At 45.8% G+C, this 19,584-nt stretch overlaps 1 protein-coding gene across 2 annotated transcripts in view; it reads left to right on the top strand.

The window, feature by feature from the left end:
• Positions 1-4,783: 4,783 nt before the first annotated feature.
• SUSD4 (sushi domain containing 4) overlaps positions 4,784-19,584 on the top strand; it is a 71,512-nt gene continuing 56,711 nt past the window's right edge. Inside the window, exons 1-2 of one of the 2 annotated variants that reach the window (XM_074579042.1) lie at positions 4,784-5,099; positions 5,378-5,533. In XM_074579042.1, the coding sequence (XP_074435143.1) occupies positions 5,413-5,533 (121 nt within the window). In that variant the 5' untranslated portion in view covers positions 4,784-5,099; positions 5,378-5,412. The other variant, XM_074579041.1, reaches the window with a different exon arrangement.

Consider the following 19,584-nt stretch of genomic DNA (forward strand, 5'->3'; position numbering starts at 1 on the left):
ACATTTTGGGTTACACTTCTGCTAGCAAATTTCAGGTGCCGATGACCGCTCTCATGCAGTGAGGCCGACGGGCACAGGGTGGTTGTTGTCCATATCATTAAAGTTCTTTACTTTCTGAAGCTGAGAAGCTGTACACAAACCACAAATGGGGAATAGTCTCTGGCCCGTAGCATCTCCTGAAGCAGGCTTGCTGGAGTATTAGGTAGCCCAAGCTAACTGTGATAACATTTTAAGTATACAGAGAAAGGAGATTTGGTGTCCTAGAACTGTTTAACGTACTTATGTAGGTGGGGCTTCAGGGGCTACAGTGTCTGTACCCTGAAAAAGCAAAGTGATAGAGGTTTGAGCTCCTTCAGACCAAGGAATTTGGTTTCCCAGTTCCCGGATGAGAGCTCTAACTGTTATATTGTCCAGCAAGGGTGGGCAGAACCACGTTACTCTGCCCTAGTTTGCGCACAGTTTGCTTGGTGGAAAGCCCGAGCTGGCTGGCATCGAGTGCCCTGACGGTGCAGGTCACACGCAGCCCCGTGTGTGTCTCCTGGGGCTGGACAGGCTCAGGCTCTGGAGCTGCTGAGCTCGGGACACTGCTGGAATAACTGCAATAGCAGGTGTCCAAAATCTTTGGGTAAAAAAGGAAGAACTAAATGAATTTTGGGATATCCCAGGCTAAGAATTAGCTGTTTCAGTTATGGGAGGAGGGCCGTATTGCAAATTTGGACTGAAAAGCCTCCTGACTCCTACCTTAGACACTGAGCAGCAATCTGTGTGTATCTACCCTACTTTCACACACAGGTCTTGGTCCCAGACTGCCCACACTGCACTCATGCGAATTAATTTTCTAGCTCTTTTTTTGGAGGGAATGAATTTGTTCCCTTTGAAACAACACCTGTCCACCGTTCTGGAAATAATTTAGTCCAGAGGCATTCTCAATAAGCAGTGTGAACCAGACTACACCAAATGCGGCTCCCCCTGTCCCCCTTTTGTCCCGGCTTTGCATCCTCGAGCATCCTTGGGCACTTTCCCATACCGCAGCACTTACTCTGTAACACCGACCGCCAGGTTCCCGCTTCAGGAGCACCACATGGACTAGTGATGGCACGGGTTCTCCTCTCATCTTGGATGCTTTGAACAGCACTTACGACACCGTCACATACACACAGGGAAATTATATTGTACTAAGGACTCAGGGTCAAATGCTGTGTAGGGTGGGCACGGTCTTCCTGTCCTCTAGTCCTGAGCTGAGTCAATGTGACTGCTCTTGTCACTCAGCCCGGAGTGAGGGACCGCTTTTTGGGTTGGGTGCATTTAGCCGCAACTTTTAATCTAGCCTTTTATCCAGCGTGGATCTCAGAATAAGAGAAGCAAACAAATGAGAGTGCATGGGAAGATAAAAATAAAAGAGTTAAATCGATGAGTGTGTATGGCAAGATAAAAATAAAATCCTGTAACTTCAAATACACACGCAATGTTTTACTCATGAAGAAGATTACGAAGCTCCGGGAGAAGATAAACTGTAAGCCCAAAACCAGCCAAAATCTAGCTGGGATGCCCACCCTACCCTTGCTAGAAGCAGCCAGGAGCCTGCTGTGCGTGCCAGCTGGAGGGGAGCTGAAGCCCTCTCCCTCTGACGAGGGCAAAGCCGGCCAGAAACGCCTCTCACCACATGGCAGCACCCACGACCCACCGTGAGGAAGTGGAGATCTCCCACCGCTACTGGCACCACCTCCACGTTCACGGGTCAGAACAACAGGAACCCGCTTTCGGTGGGCGCAGAGGAGCACTGGCTCTTTTTGTCTTCCTTCTGGGGGATGGCTGCTAACGAGAGGCAATTTTAGCCACAGAGGCGGTGCGGGAAGATGGAAGGAGCTCTGTGAGGACGTGTGGAGAAAAAAAAAACCCATCATGTCATCTCTCTGACTTGTTCCCAGCCCGTCTGTGCCAGCGCTGGTGAGGGGTTATCCCCACCGGAGGCGACTCACGGTTAGTCCCTGCAGGTTTGAAGCACGGCTGTAAACTTCCTTAAAATAAATAGCAGATGGGTGACCAAGTGTGGGAAGGCACAAAATCACAAAATCTGTGACTGTGAAACACTGGGGGAGATCGTCAGAGGACAAACCCTCCCGTATTTTACAATCCGTGCTGTGTGACAGCAGCTCAGAGCTTCAGGTCCAGCCCCATTGATCACTGCTCTGGCCCCACTTCAGCTCAGAAGGATGTGCTAAAATTGATTACAGATGTCAGTTCTGGCCACTGAGCTGTTGTACCCCTTCAGGCAATCTACCCCTTCCAGAAACAAAGTCCAAGCTGAAGCGGAGCAGCTCCTTCCCCTCTGTCTCTCTGCAGTCAGGCTTGCCTCAGGCTCCATCCTCCTCCACCTCTTGCTGTTCTGGACTCAGTTTGGGCTTTCCCTGCATGGCAGGAGCCCTTCCCTGCTCTCAGCCGAGAGGGATGCTCGCCAAACTCCTTCACTCACTTCAGCCACCATCACCATCTTGCAAGCCACAACTGGAATACTGTGTCCAGTTCTGGGCTCCCCAGTTCAAGAGAGTCAGGGAAGTACTGGAGAGAGTCCAGCGTAGGGCAAAAAAGTCAATTGAGGGACTGGAGCATCTCCCTTATGAGGAAAGGCTGAGAGAGCTGGGACTCTTTAGCCTGGAGAAGAGAAGGCTGAGGGGAGACCTTGTTCATGTTTACAAGTATCTAAAGGGTGGGTTTAAGGAGGATGGAGCCAGAATCTTTTCAGTGGTTCCCAGTCACAGAACGAGGGGTAACAGGCACAAGCTGGAACATAGGAAGTTCTGATCAAATATGAGAAAAAACTTCTTTACGGGTAGGATGACAGAGCACTGGAACAGGCTGCCCAGGGAGGTTGTGGAGTCCCCTTCTCTGGAGACTTCCAAGACTCGCCTGGATGCAGCCCTGAGTAATGTGCTCTGGGCAATCCTGCTTTAGCAGGGGAGTTGGACTAGATGATCTCTAGAGGTCCCTTCTAACTCTGAAGATTCTGTGATTCTGTGATTTCGTGATCCATGTGCTGCTCAGCAAGAGGTGAATTCTTACAATTCATTAAGATTTTGAAGAAGAGCTACTGCACAAGTAAACAGTAATTTCCTGGTGCTGTTTGGAGCAGTGGTCCTACCAGTCTCCTGGGGTGGCTGACGGACACCCAGAGCGCTTGGTTGTCCTTCCTCAGGCTGAATGGCGCCAGGAGCACAGCCGCACACACGTGGGGAAAGGAGCAAACTGCAGTAATGAGGGTTAAGTAGTACCTATCAACAGCAACAGGCATTATTTCATTTGTCTCTTCCTCTTCAGAAGGCCAGTATGTGTCCAGGTGTAATGCCCCCATTCATGTTGAAGGCATCCAGCACTTTGCATTTTAATCGCTGCAAAGCAGGAATAGCGCTAGCTCTCTAGGGACGGTATCTTTTGCTATTTTGATTTCAAAAATTAAAGCTATCAAACCAGTAACATAAAAATAAAGATCCTCCTATTACAGATAATAGGAATTGCTGCATTATTGCTCTGTCCTGCCACTTGTAGTAACCAACAGCTTATTGCCTCAGAAGAACCATCTCTATCACGTAATTGTGCCTGTGTTGTATTTGCTCGGCTTAAGAGAGCTATTACTAACCTGAACTCCCTCTTTGGGCTGGCCAGGGAGGTGAAAACTCACACGGTCAGGAAACGATGCTTGGGTGAAAAGGCTCTATAGTTTCCAAATTTTCCTGTTTAAAAGGAGCGGCAAAGGTAACTCAGAGATAAAACACCCTCTTAGCCGAAAATTGGCCACATACTTTTCCTTTCTTAATGGAAGACCTGTATTTCACTATGAGACGCCCATTTTCTCCAGGGGAGAGCAAAAAGATAAAGAACTACACTTCTTACACTGCTCTTTGAACTGATACAGGAAGCACTGATTCACGATGCACTGATTTGAGCAAAATTCCTCTTGAATAGCCTTAAGTTTTAACTCAGAAGATACAGCATCAGGTAGCTGAGACACTTGAAAGCAACTGCAGCTGTACGTGTACCTATACTAATATTGACTATTAACTTCGAAGCATCAAGATGTGCTACTTCCACACGCTGTTAGTAGGAGCCCATGTATCTTTGGGTATGGGTTTGCACTGAGCCCAGGTATGCATTTGTCACCAGTGTGTCTTCTCTTGTCCCCTGTTTTCTTCCCCTTGCTGTGTCCCAGGAGTGCACTGCACACCTTAGTCTGCTTCTCAGACACCATCTCGGTGTCCTCCTCAGCTAGAGGACACCCTCCTCTACCTCTGAGTGAGGGAAGGCCCATAATGCCCAGCGGAAGGTAAAGGGGCGATACCCCTAACTCGATGCACTGTGAATGGCACCGGGAAACACGGAGCTATGCCGCAGCTGTTGAAGCCAGGAGACGGCATCTGATTCAGTGATTTGTGGCAGTGAATTTCACAGATTGACTAAATCCAGCTGGGTGCTGCTTCCCAACAGGCAAATTGCTTCAGCTGGCAGGCCCGGGCGTACTGCCTTTCCCCCAGGGAAGCTGATGGGCGAGAGCGCTCTGAAATCCCACAAACCGCGAGCGATGCGGTGCTGCCGTCGATAAACCGAATCTCGTACCTAACGTTATGCCCACCTGATGAAGCACAGGGCGCCTTAAAGACGCTCCCTCAGAGCTGCCCACCATCACGAACTCCCTTTTTGAAGCGAAAACGACGAGAAACCAGCAGCGCCAGCCTTAACTTCGCGTTTCTCTGCCCTTCGAAGCCTTTGGGTGCCCCCGGAGCGGGGCGGTGAGAGGACCCTCCACACACACACACAACTCCACCACCGCCTGCCCGGCTTCCCCGCCGGCATCCCCACCCCCCCAACGGCGGGACACCCGCCGCAGCCCTGCCCGCCGCTGCCATGCGTGTGCGCCGCGGCGGGGCTGCCCGCGCTGCCGCTGGGCGCCGGCGGTCCCGCAGCGCAGGGCTCCCCGCGGCGGCGGCGGCGGCGGCGGCGGTGGCGGAGGTGGCGGCGCTGCTGCTCCGCTCCGCTCCCCTCCGCGGCCGCGGGCGGGCCGGCCGGCCAGGTGCGCGCTGCGGCTCCCCGCCGCCCCCCTCCCCCAGGTAGGGCCAAGCCGTGCCTGCGTGTGCCGGTGTGTGCGTGTGTGTGTCTGCCCGCCCGGCACCGGCGGGCTGCCGAGCCGCAGCGGCGGAGGCGGCGGCGACGGCGGCAGCAGCAGCAGCAGCCGCGGAGGTGCCCGGCGGCGCTGGCTGGGGGCGTGGGGGGGGGGGGGGCCCGCAGGTATCGGCGGAGGGGGCGGAGGGGGTTGCGGAGGCGGCGGGGGGCGACTCGCGGAGCCCCGGGCACAGCGGCGAGGCGGAGCGGCTTCTTCTCGTTGCAGGCGGCGACGAACCGGATGCCTTTGGCGGGCAGAAGATGTGTCATGGGAAGCAGGCGAGCGGCGGCGGTGCCCTCCCGGCGGCGCGGCGGCGGGCGCTGGCCGCCGCGTTCTGGCTGCAGCTGGCGCTGAGCCTCGGCCCGGGGCCGGCGGCGGGCGGTGAGTGAGCGGCCCCGGCCCCCTCCTCCTCCTCCTCCTCCTCCTCCTCCGTCCGGTGCCCGGACCGAGCCCCCTTTCCCCTGCCGCCCCGCAGCCCCGGGGAGGGGGGAGCGGGGAAACTTCCCCTCCCCGGTGCCCTCCGAGGGGAGCGAAGCGCCGCTCCGTGCTGCCCCCCCCCCCTCCCCGCCCACCTCTGCCCGCCGCGGGGACCCCCGGCACCACGCGTGGGGACCCCCGGGAGGAGGGAGCCTCACCCCGGCGCCTGCCAGGGAGCAGCGGCTCCATGTAAGTACAGCAGGATTTGGAAGCTGCCGAGTGATTTATTTTTTTTTTTTTAATTAAAAAAAAAAAAGCCCCCTCCTCCCCTTCCCCTCTCCCCATTCACTCAGACATCTCTCGGGTGACTCTCGGTGCTCCATCCCCATCCCCCGTGGGTAGAGCAGAAATTTGGGGAGGAAGCAGGCGATTTGGGGGGCTGAAAACACAATGTCCTTCAGCGCTCTCCTCGTGGGGGAGCGACCCAGCCGTATTTGGCCTTTTTCATTTTAATTACATTTTTACACTATCGTTTTAAATTATTGAGCCTGTGAGATATTTTCAGCAGGTACATTTAATTACAAAATTGCTTTAAATTGATTCCATAATTAGACTTGGATTGCTGGAAAAGTCTTAAACTGCTTTGCTGTAAAATGAACTTAGCAGTGATAACGAGAGCAGCTTCACATTTCTGCTCCAGCACAGTATTATATATTTGTGTTGGGAGAATAAGCCATTTTATGATTGAATCGCATCACTAATGGCAGACAGAGTCCAATATAAAAATTGCTTGGGCTTCTTCTCATGCCAAAGACTTATGCCAAAATTTTCTAACTTGAATGCCTAAGCCCAAGCAACTCCGACCCAGATGTGGTTTCTGTCGCCGAACATAGGCTTGCAGAAATACAGCTGAAGAGGACCTCAAGAGGTCGTTCTGTCCATCCTCCTCCTGATGTGATTCAGTCCTAATTTTCTATCGTGAACCTATAAAGCCATTTTCCAATAGAAATCCTGTGGCTGCAAATGTGATTCCAGCTAAACAAGCCTTTAAACTGTTGCAGTTTCTACGAATCCCTCTTTAGAAATCAATGGCTTTTTTTTTTTTTTTTTCCTGCAACTGCGTTACCCTTGGTTTCCTGGCCAGCTCGCGTTTCAGCCTGGTGATGCCATTCTGCCCGTCCTGTGCCTTCCTCCCAGTTGGAGCTGTGCGAGCTTCTGTCCTTCTCTAACCTCCTCCTTATGGCTCCATTCATAAAAACGAGACTGTTCCAAGGCCCCCTCCTCCCTGAGGCCGTATATATCCCGCAGCTTGATTGTCGGCATTTATTTAGCTGATTAGTGCGAGAGGTTCTTCAAAATACGGTTTAGATCTCCCTTGAACGTAGTGGTTTTCATCACAGCCTGCAATAAATTCTTGTGTGATTTTGATCGTTGCTAACACCCCTGCCTTTCACCTTGGTAGTGTAACAAATTCCACCTGTAAGGCGTTTTAGGATCTTTCAAGAATTTTTTTTTTTTGGGTCCAGAGACTAGGGAAAGGGTGGAATGGTTGTGCATGGGTAAAATAACCAGTGAAAAATATTCATTGCTGTTTCTAAGTTATTACTGCTATTATTTCCCAGTGTGGTTGTGCTCGGAAGTTAGGTACTCTATAAATACTGGTAAATGTACAGATCTTTCATGTGGTAGAATATGTGGTAGTTGGTTGGGGTTTTTTTCACCCTGAGTCATTACGGTGGAAAAAAATAATGAGTTTTGTAATTAGAACAGAGGACTGTAAATTAGGATCCCTCCTATTTTAGGCTCTGTTACGTCTGTGAGTGAGCTTATGTGCTTGCACAGCTTGCTGTGAAGGCTCAGCTTTTGGCTCCCCAGCCTGTGACCCAGAGCTCAAGAACTTATAAGCGGCTATTGGTATCGACCAAAGTTGTATTTTCCCGGGACTTCTGAAAATTTTGCGTTTGTCAGACTCTTGTTTCATGGATTTGCGTATCCAGACAGAAGGCACCCAGCATTACTGACTCCTTTGGAAAATGTAGCCCCAATCTCTTTCTATCTTCTCATTATCTGTTAAATAAGGATAATCATACTTCTCTCAGAGATTTGAAAAGAGCTTTGATGACATTTAATGAAAATACTATGGAGGTGGAAAGAATTTGTTTCAAAAGCTTTTGAAAAACAGCAGTGACAATATGCTGAAATAAAAACTATCTCGCGTATTGAAAAATGAAAATGAATAGTTTAGGGCTATTTTTTCTATAAAGCAATCCACGGCTTACGTTTTGGATCCCATTTATAGCTTCCTCCTCTCCTTAGCTGATACCAGGATTTGGCTCCGGTAATAATCCTGTCATGACTTGTGTGACTCCTCCTATTTTATATCTGACTAAGCTCTATTGATTGTCACGTTCTACCATTTCACCCCAAATCAATACTACTTATAACTCTTTTTTTTTTTTTCTTGTCAATAACCCTACAGAGAATAACTCTTGTTTATTACATTCTGACTTTCTCAAAAGTGGATCTAGCAGAAAATTTGCTGTAGAAGTGAACTCAAGTGAACAAACCTTTCAGCTATCAATATACCTCATTCCTCCCTGATGATACCTCTGCTGATACCAAGGATAAAGCAAATCTCTCATACTTCAGCGTGCAGCTTTCATCTAATCATCTTTGTTTATCTTGCTTTTTGCTATAATTCTGTAGTGTAAGAAAAAAAAAAAAGGAAAATAAGAAAGTAGGAGCCGGGTGGGAAGGCAGGTAAGAGGTAAAATGAAATGCGCAAGTGGATGGAGCTGATGACAAGTTATTTTGGAGTTTTAAGGTGTTGTACGGAGTTCACTGCTAAACCTGTAGCATAGAGATAATAGCTGTAAGAATATTTTTTTACATATATGTCAAATTCATTGGAATTATTTTAAAATTGTGGGTGGGGGGAAATCTGAAAGGAGAGGGAGAAAAAAAGTTCAGTAAGCTTCTGGTTTTGAGGTTTGTTATGGAGCGTTAGAATTTTGTCACCTGCTTTATTGTCCTGGGTCAGTTGGGTTCTTTTGTTCTTCTGCATGGCCGCATGGAGAGGCTCAGGGCTGCAAAATGCATCTCTGTAGGCTTGGACGAGGCCGGGAGCTGTCACCTCACCTTACCTTCTGGCCTCAAGCGGGATCAGGTGTACGCATGTTCTTCTTGCAAGATGTCTGTTTAATCTTAAAAAGTCTCCACCTCTCCTTTTAGCAACCTCTGCCAGGGCTTCATCAACCTTTACACTAGAAAGTTTCTCCTAAGGTCTAACCTGAAGCATCCTTGCTGCTGTTCAAGCCTGCTATTTCCCATCTTGTTCACGGCAGATGTTCAGCAGAGCTGCTGCTCCTCAGCTTTCTGGCTGTCTTTCATGTTCCGTTCCATCTCTTCCATCTTCTGCTGCAGAGATGTGGACTCCGGTTCCTCCAAAGACTGGATGACTCCAGTTTCTCCTAACTTTGCCTAAGTCTCCATTATACTTTCTAGATTGCTGGTCATTCAGACCATGAGCTTGCTCCCGTGGAGCCATGTCCCTGTGGAATACGCTGCCCACCAGCCTCGCTAGTGCTGAGCAGAGCTGAGGGATAGCTGCCCATGCCTCAGAGGCTCCGCTCCTGTTCAGACATCCCGGGTACCTTTGCTGTCATTATACGATGCTGCTGGTTTATATTCAGCTTCTGATCCCCTGTAGCTCCCAGGCTTGTTCCTGCAGGGCTGCTACCTGGCCAGTCGTTCCCCTCCCGTGTTACTGCTTTTTTTGGCGTTGCAATCAATTTGCTGTGTTTCCCTGGTGTCCTGCAGGCAATGTCCCTTCTCTTGGGTGGGTGCTTTTAAGCTGGAAAGTACGTCATCATGCATGACGGTAAAGAAATCTGGCATGTTGTGAAGTCTTCAAACATTATATTGGATGTTAGTGATACTGTGCAGAATAGTGGTGGGGTTTTTTTTCTAGACCAAAGCTGAATTTTTGCTGCGCTGTGATTTTATTGCATTTGATTGAATCTTGGTTATGCCTTGGTTATAGTATCTAACCGCTGCCTTTGGATGTAGTGGCTACCAAAACCACATCCCTCAGGTTTCTTGTTGCCTTGGGGCAATAAAAGTTTTTGTGTGTGCTGATGATGCAGGCCCACCCTAGGGCTTACTTTTTGTCAAGCTGCAGTTGTTTTTGGCAAGAGAAGCCAGCCAAAGATTCCCTCCCTCCAACTGCCTTGCCTACATTTTTGAGATTATTAAGAAGGTTTTCTGAAAAATCAGAATGTTTTCTGATACCTCTCACTAAGTCTGTAGTTAATGTATTTTACTCACTCCCTCTCAGTGCGTCTGCTTCACTTGTCAAGCAAAATAGACATTTCAGCCTCGAGTTCTCTGTACGTTTGATGAAATCATCAGTTATTTTGCAGGATTGTTTTTAACCTCCAGCTTATTGGAGAAGGTCAGTATTTTGGAAGGAACAGATTTTTCCCACTGTGGCACGATCTTAACTCTCAGTCACAGATCTGCCTCGTCCAACCTCCCTTCCCCTCTCTGCAGTCTTAAGTTAGCAGTTAAGTACCGTTTTGTACCACTCTGTAGCAAGGCCAGCGACATCGTAGGATGGCAGCTCATCCTTCGTCTTAGTGGCACATCCTTCTGCCTACAGCCTTGCGAGAGATGGGCATATTTGATAGAGGAATCTTAAATCGATTTCTTAGCACCCTGCGAGAAGGATGTTTATCCCTGACTTACCATGGGAATCGGAGGCTGAGGTTAACTTTGCTTCTGTTTTGCTCCCTTATTCCCAGAATTACAGTAGAGTATCTTTCAATCTCTGTAATAGGGGTGATTACAACTTTAGAAGAGTGAATTAATTACGCTTTGCTTGATTTGCTCATCTGTACAGTAGATAAGCGACGTGTTTCACGGCTATGTAATGCAGTAGTTTGAGAACCTCCCAAAGAAAATGTTATGAGAGTGAGAAGTAGAGATTTGGACAATGTATAAACTAAAGTTTACCAAAGTAGAAGGTCCTTTAACATTCACAATTTTTGTTGTCGTGTGGATTAATAATGAAATATTCTTATGAGAATTAGGAAGATGTTATCTTTTTTGACTTTCACAGCTTCTGACAGATTTTTTTCTATGGTGTTGATCACGTGCTTCATTTTTTTCCCAAATATTGTCTACCTCTGATTGCAATTCATATTTTTTACAATGAAACACGCAGTAGAAAACCTTGCACTCGTGCTGTGCGTTTCAGTGAGGTTTTAGGCATGAAAAGGACAACAAAGTGTGGCCCGAATTCATATTTGCTGTATGCCAGTGCAAATGTGAATGAAAAATTGGGCTGCATTTCATAGTGAACATAACTTAGTCTGAAAATGAGCTTGAGGGATAAAATGGTGTAGTGTGTACAATTTGATTCAGTAAGTGTAAAAATTAGCTTTGCTAACATATTAAGGGGACCGAAGGTACGCGTATCTTAACAAATTCAGCAATTCAGCTGTGAAACCAACATCTCCTCACTTGGTTTTACATCTTCTTCTCAGCTGCTTTCTTTGACGTGGCACAAGCAGAGCATCATGAAACCAATTATAGGCTGTACATCTACTAGATTTCACGGCGGAACGGTTTATAGGAGCCATTTTTAACATCCACACTTACCTTCTGACTGCCTCACCCCATCACTTCTGTCGACGCCGAGTTTGGCCGCCCGTTTTTCAGAGGGAGCTCCCCATGGCTTTTCCTGAACAGCTGGGCTGCTGATGGGATTTATCCGAATTGGAGCGTTTCTTTCTCCACGTACTGAAAACAGTGGAAGAGGTTATTGGTGCCATCTGTGCTCACCGAGCTCCTGCGGGGAAAATGTGTTGGATGTGTTTTCACGCTCGTGGTGGGTGACCCCTGAATCATAGCAGCTTTTAAATTGGGTAGTGTCCATCCTGGGTTACTCTTCTGCTTGTTATTAAGGGATTATACAAAGCTTTTGCTCTGTAGGGAAGTTCCAGAATTTATCAGGACCATTTCTGTATTAAACAAGCCTTGGTTTTGTCAGTATGACCAACTTTAGAAAGTAGTACATGGGCCTTTTCTGCCAGTGTCACTACTTACTTTTGCTAAACATTAAAAGAAAAAAAATAATTTGACAAACGTTCTTGCTTGTGTTGGGTTAATAGTAACAATAGTGATAAAAATGTGACTTTTTTTTTTAATATAGCCCTTCTCATTTATAGCATTCAAAGCACTTCATAAAGGAAAATAAGTTTTATTTATGTCCCTTCATAGATGGGGAAATGACTATAGAAAGATTAAATGACTTAAAGACATGTTTCATGTAAGAAACAGGTTTTGTCATAGACATGGAAGAGATTCTCTGGATCTTTGTCCAGCACTTCCTTCTGTAAATAGAATTTAGGGAAATTCCTAATCCACATTTGTATGATATGGCCTTTATAATAGGATTTTTTGGCTGGGACTCTCTTCTAACTGAAATGAGCAGCAGATTTCCTATTCACGTCAATTGCTACTTAAGCAAATCGCAGAGGAAGTTTTTCCAGTGTGGTTTATTCACCCGACTCCGTTATGTCTGAGAGAGCACATGGCATTTTTCCAGACACTGAAAAGATCTTCTTCCAAATAGTAAAAAAAAAATAAGAAAATGTTATAAGTTAGGGTTGAGCCCTGAAAAACGGTATCATGCAGTTTCTCTAAGTGCAAAGCACATATTAAGAGGAATGATGTTTCTGCTGTGCTCAGTCATGTAGTTGGGGATGATAGTTTACATGAAAGGGCAACATTAGACAAGAATTCCACGTGATTTTTAAATAATTTTAACATACTTGAGCAGTTAGAGAGGAGAAGAGCATTGCGTGACCAGGTAGCTCCATGCAGAGAAAAAAAATCGGTGGATGCGTAATGCGCTCCTGTAAAAAAATTAGTTCAGCTTACAACTGCTTCCTCATGAAAACTTAAGCTGTAATGTAGAGGATATAGAAGGATGGAACAGGTAGGGTGCCCGGTCCCTTGCTGTTTCGTTTGCTTGCCGCGGGTGGTGAAGCCGTGCAAAATGCAGCACTGGGAAGCAAAGCAGGGCTGAGGGTGCAGCAGAGTTTCTGTGTAAAGCCAAATTCTGCACTTAGTGAAAATTTACAAAATCCAGGGGGGTGGAATTTTGCTTGGAAACTGAAAAGAGGAGGTGGAGCTTACAGCAGATTGAAGAAGAAAATAGGCTGGGTTACTAAGGCTTAGATTGTGTAGAAGTTGGGTTATCAAGGGTATCATGAGATAGTATCCTAAAAATAAATTCTCTTGTACACTGCTAAAGAAGAAGCAGGATACAGCACGCACATGAATCAGGGGAATCGTTGTATCGCTGAGGTCCCATTCCGGAGACCTGGAGAATACGCTAAAAAGAAGAGGTTGTCTTTGAAAATGCAAAGCCTTCAGATCTTCTTTTTCGGTACTGCAGAAAGGCAGCAGCAAGCGTGGTTGTTGATCTGTCAGGAGACTGGAGAGCACCATACAGATTCAAGAGAAAAGCTCCCGTATGCGCTGGGAGGGAGGCGAGGATGCTCAGAAGTGGAAGCCTGTAAATGTGGCATCCTGTTCTTCCTTCTTGTCATTAGCACCAGTGAATGCGTACGCTAAAAAAGCTAGGGAACAAAAGATTAATTTCCATCTTGCTGGAGGTGGGACAAAAGTCTTGAGAGCAGAGTCATGGAAATAGGACTGGAAAAGACCTCTGAAGCACCTGTAGCTCATCCTCCTGCCCAGAACAGGACCTGTATACGTACCTCAGGGAAGTTACAATTCAAGACTTTATGTTGGAAACTCTACAGTTTCCCTGAGAATCTATTTCAGTGCATCACTCAACCATCAAAACGGTTTTTCTGATGTTTCATTTGAATCTTCCTCGCTGTAACATAAGACTCTGTAAGGATTCACATATCTAGTGTGGGATTCCCGAGTGTTACTTCCTTTGTGGTGCTGCCTGTTGGTGCAGATCCACCAGTGCTGTGTCTCTGGCCATCCTGACTGCTGCTGCCAATTCCTTGGGTCGGGGCAGGTAGAATTCTGACTGCTCCAACCCGGCAAAGTCTCTCTGAAAAGTGAGATTATTTTTTTTTTAATATTTTTTATATATTTACATATCTTTTTAATATAGAAATATATTTTTATATGTTTTTATATATATACACATATTGCTCAATATATATATTGAGCAACCTGGGCTAGTGGGAGGTGTCCCTGCCCAGGGCAGGGGGGTTGGAACTGGATGATCTTTAAGGTCCCCTCCAACCCAAACCATTCTGTGACCCTGTCTTAATTAACAGTCTGTGAGCTAAGGTTTAGCTGTAACTGCCCTACGTTGATATGTTGCTGCCAACACAGAAGGAGATGACATGATTCCTCCTGGTGGAACTTAAATTTTTCTGCTTTAGTTAAGGTCACAGCTAAGTTTGTGTTTAACACGAGATCAGATATCTTACCAGCAGCTAACAAAAAGGTCAGGTTTGCCTTGCTAATCTGGAAGGGCTTGCAAGGATTTTCCAAAGTCACAACTGGAAAGAATCAGGAATAAATCTCCGAGCCATCCTATAAAAGATGCTTATTTACACGGTCTGATCTCCTTGGGGATATTAGACCAACTCTTTGTACTTGATCGTGATGTAAACAGTATGGTTATTCCCACACTAAATTGCACCCAAGTGAATTTCTATTTTACTTCTGTAGACTGAGTGAAGTTGTATATAGTGAATAGCTCCGTGGTAATAGATTAGATCCACACAAAAGGCAGTCGATAGCTTAGGAGTTCCATGTGTGTTTGCAAATAAACAATTTTAACTGGAATTTTTAGAAGCGGCTACTTACAGCTGTCAGCTCCAGTGTCTGAGTTCCCATTCCCAGTAAAACGGGTGCTGATGGTGGGTATCCAGAAAGACTGTGTCATTCAGGAATCTGGAGTGGGGGTTATTAGAGAATGTGTGTGTGTGAGTTGCTTTTTTAGCTAAAACGTTAAGTTTGAAAGATTTAGAGCAACGCTAAGAGCTGAATTAGTAAGAGGAAGACTGTGATGGTGTGGGGATTGAAGTCAACAGGACTACTTGCTTGAGTAAATCTTCTAGCATTTGGAACTTCATGGCACAGAGTATGTCTTTTGTCTATTTCTAATACTCTGTGTAAGCCTACCATGCTATTCCTGTGTTTGTGTAATAATGATTTGTATTCTGAATCCATGGGTACTCATGAGGCAGTCATTTTTCTGTATCTCTCCACTTAGCTGATGTTTTTAGGGTTATTTTGTATACATGGTATTACTCAGAGAAAACACAAATGATCCACTTAAAACTGGAAATAAATAATAAATAATTTGGTCTCCTGTAAATTGGACTTATAAAATAGCTTGATTGCAATTACCAGCTTTGCAGTAATCTTGAAAGAATTAAGATAAAATGGCATTATGATGAGCAATAGTAAAAACGAGAACACACAGACATTTGTCTTGGCCTTGTAAAATGCAGAACGTCCTTCTCTCCTCTGAAGGGGGACCGTGACCCCTAAAAAGTACAGTCACAACCGTTCTGGGGGAGCACCACGCTGCTTCACTGCAACACTTAACTCCTGCTCTGTCTCTCCTTAGCTTCAGTGATAACCATCCTGGGCAGTTCTTCCCATTGCTGGCTCGTACAAGCACATGCTCTCATTTTTTCACTCCTTTTTTTGCTCTCTTCTCTGAGACCTGAGGTTCTTCTGTGAGACTAGGGAGGAAGTATGGAGGATACAGCCTCTCTTCTTATCAAATGTAACTTCAGGTTAATGCCACCTGGGGTTAGGTGGGTGAGCTGGGGTGTACGAGATGGTTGTGGCAGCACAGCCCTCTCACCCCACCTGGCTGTAGCTCGCCCGGAGGTGGAGTCATCTGATGTCCCACCCTGCTTTGAGCTCCTCAGCAAGCCCTTCAGTCACAGCAGCAGGCGAGAAACAAAGCAAATAAGCCCTACTACAGGGAAGTGGTTGAGTCTTGAGGTTTTTAAAAGATGGGTAGACGTAGTGCTTAGACATATAGTTTAGTGATGGTTTTTGTCAGAGTTATGTTGATGGTTGGACTAGATGATCTGAAAGGTCCCTTCCAACCTAGGCAACTTCTTCTGGAAGCATCAATGGTGTAGATTTATCAGAAGCAACAAAATCCTTAATTTACACAACTTGCTGTGATTACACCCCTCTTTTATGTCTTGTGTGCCCCTATGCAAATTATACTGCTGTAGCCTGTCTTCTTGACAGCATTCAGATACCTCTCCCAGTGCAGCACCCACATTTTAAAACTCCCCACTTTTCTCCCTGCTATATGATTCATGTCCCAAAGAGCGGGGTGGTTGTTTCAGACTTTAGCCCCTTCTCTTTTTGAAGAATGACACTCAGAAATGGTTGCCCAGATGGAAGAATCCATCTTTCAAATTGTTCAGCCTGGAGAAGAGAAGGCTCCGGGGATACCTTATAGCCCCTTCCAGTACCTGAAGGGGGCCTACAGGAAAGCTGGGGAGGGGCTGTTTGCAAGGGCATGGAGTGATAGGACAAGGGGCAATGGTTATAAACTAGAGCAGGGTAGGTTTAGATTAGACATTAGGAAGAAGTTCTTTACAATGAAGGTGGTGAGGCACTGGAACAGGTTGCCCAGAGAGGTGGTGGAGGCCCCATCCCTGGAGACATTCAAGGCCAGGCTGGATGAGGCTCTGAGCAACCTGATCGAGTTGAAGATGTCCCTGCTGACTGCAGGGGGGGTTGGACTAGATGACCTTTAAAGGTCCCTTCCAACCCAACACATTCTATGAAATCTAGCAGCGCCGTTCACTGCTGGTAACCTGTGCCTCGTCTGTCACTGTTGTCCTTACCCAGTGCATCTGTCTTGGAGACCAGCACAAGAAAGGTACAGCCTAGGACTGATTTTGTCAAGACTAGGCTGGTTTGCAGAGGCTGGGATACTTTAGTCCAAAGGGAGTATCCCAGTGAAAATATTCACCAAACAAAATATGCAAGTTATTGTAAAACGCGAGTAGATGAAACCCAACTCCGTTATACCTACGATTGCTTTGAAATTGGGTTGTGATGGGACACGTGACTGCACGCTGACTGTAACAGCTGCATCGGAAGAGATTGCAGGAAAGGGCGCACGGGCTAGCAGGGGCATATGGATATGAAGAAAGGTTAAAGGAGGGGTACAGACTTGTCTTTGTATGCCCCCATGCTCTAATGCGTTTACATGTGCCCTTATTAATCTTACATGGAGATGGATGGATGGATGTGTGCATATATGCTGGATAAGAGTAAGGAACTGAAAAAAAACCCTCCAGCAATGAAATTGTGAAAAATATACTACTCTCATTGACAGTCATTTCAAGGCTCTTATGCTTGTTCTTAACATTTACAAGGATGCGTTTTACACTGCAAAATGGATGAGCGTTGCCTCTAATCCTTCTGTTTGGGTGCAAGAGTGATATTGGATTCGTGTGAGGGATGGCGAGCAGAATAGTGTTGGGTATATTTAGATTCTATTTCATTTTTATTTCATATATAGTAACATTACAGAGAAGAACTTCATTCCTCATTTCAAAGAGAAATCCATCAGATAAATTGCATTCACTGTGGGGAGAGGGATTTTCTCAAAACCGGGATGAAAGATGCCTTTTTGCAGTAGCCTTGATGTGGTGGGAGGTGTGTTTTCTGGATGCTACTAGCGGGTGCATTTTTCAGCTCTGGGTTCTGCATGTGGTAGAGTTTTCTGGGTTCTTACAACAGGCTGGCGGAGAAACCTCGTACTTGGAGCAAATAGGTCTATGCAGTTCAGAAAGTTAGTATGTCAGCCAGGCCAAGTTTATGGGGATCTAACTTCATAAAGCAGACTGAAAAAAAAAATCGTATTTAAAACAAACTTTTTGAATGCCAGCATTATTTGAATAGAAAAAAAATGTTAAGGGGGGCACTCATTTAAAGTAGCTCAGGGTTGTGTCAGCTAAAAAGATTTTGCCGCAGTGCATTAGTATCGCAGGTAAATGATTCATTACATTTGCCATTCTGGCCTGTTTAAAGCTGTGATATAAAAACGCAGATGTTCAGAGAAAATAGTTATAAATCTGATCTGAAGTCTAATAATTATTTTTTCCAAGGAAATAGTGTAGCAGCTCCCAGTTGCAACTGTCTAGTCGCCTCAGCATTTGCTGTTTATGGTCACTTTCTGGCATACTTAATCTCAGTTTAGTTCTTCGGTTGTTTTGATGGAGAGGAAAAAGTCCTTTGATAGTGTATCTATGGATATATTGTTAGAAAAAATTATTTTCTATATGCTGATTTTTTTTCTGTCTTTGCAGTCAAGTGATGCTGTTATCATAAAATCTCCTCTGAAGTGCAAAACCAAAGCAGTGTGGGGAGCTGCAGCAGTGTCAGGAGCCAATGAGACTGGCAGCTTACCGTGAATGTTAACACGATACTGCTATTTGTTAGCTTGGAAATACCATTTGCTGGTTTTTCCCTGATCTGAACGTCTTTGGAACTAGGATGATGTAGGGATTTTCCTATTCATCAGCTTTCCATTTCTCCTGTGAATTTCCTTTCTCGCCCTGAGGCAGTTGTTCAGGCCATGGGGGCTCTGATCATCTGTGGCACCGCCAGATTTCCTCTAAGACCAAATTTTGATCTTCTCTTTTGTCTCTTACATGTGACCTTGGGAATGACAGAGGTAGGTGTGAGTGGTTGGCTGTATGAGATCAAGAGATTTGGCCTTATAAAACAGTTCTAAAACGACGCCTCACTTCAGTTCACATGCAGGGATGGAGAAAATCTCCTATTTCTAGAAGGCAAGATGGTCCTTCTGGCTGGATATACAGCCTCTCCTTGCAGCATCTGAAGACCACTCATTCTTGCTCCCTTACAGCCTTGTCAGTCCATACCTAACTCCTCCTCTGACCCATTTTCAAAAGCACTTACCTGAAGATAAACCAAGCAGGTGGACTGGCGCCTTTTCTGGGAGGTTCTCTGGGAAGCTATAAGGCACTTTAAAAATGTTTAATATGTTTCTTTTGTAATTTGGCTCCTGTGCAGCCTTCTACAGATCATCTGGTCTATCTGCCTAGATGAGCTAGCTTTTAAAAAAATTCTTCACAAACACTTTATAAGCATTTGCCCTGATCTGAAATACCAAAAAAGGACAGAAAAAAAGAGACAGGGATGTACTAAAAGGGGAAAAAAGGGATCGAGGGATGTACCATTCAGAGATTTATGTATAGCTTCCCTTTTCTTCCTAGTTGTAATGGTAATATCAGTCTTGTCTCTCTTTTTGATTGACTGTATTAGTTTTGTTTATTCCTGAACTGTCCTACTGAGTTTTGAAACCAAGGGCTGGTTGGTGCCCGGTTCCTGAGTGCTCACATCCTTACTATCATTTCATGACCTGTGGTGGGAAGGGAATGATTCTGTAGATATAAGCCTAATGACCTGAATTTGTAAAGCTAAATAGCAACACTGCTACTGACATGACTCACTATCATTTTTAGCTCTGAAGGCGAGACAGTGGAGCAAAGGTTCATCTTTCCATAGCAGCTGCGTCTTTTGTTGAACAATCTGGTATTGCTGAGAGGTTTAACCTTCATGTTTCTGTTTTTAACCAGACTTCTGCAAGATGTTAGGCATCTCTCTAGTTTCTTTCCATAATAGGCTTGCTCCTTGAGAGAATGGCTGTCTGCCCTTCCTGTATGGTGCAGGTCCTTGCTTAGTTTTCCTGAGGACGGAGACTTTGCAAATTCAACTGTTGCTAGAAACAGGTGAAGTAGAAAAGGTGACTGATATAAGCGAAACAGCAACACAGAAGTCTTTGGATGGGGTTTGTGGTAGTGAAAGCATAAATATTTTCTCCGTTTCCCTTCAGCATGCTAATTATTTTATGTTTAAAGAATAACTTTCAGAGGTGAAATGTTTGCTAGTACTGCTGCAATAAAGGAAGAACCACGTTTTCCTGTGGGATAACT

This window comes from Larus michahellis, chromosome 3 (assembly GCF_964199755.1).
Source record: "Larus michahellis chromosome 3, bLarMic1.1, whole genome shotgun sequence".
Classification (NCBI taxonomy): domain Eukaryota; kingdom Metazoa; phylum Chordata; class Aves; order Charadriiformes; family Laridae; genus Larus; species Larus michahellis.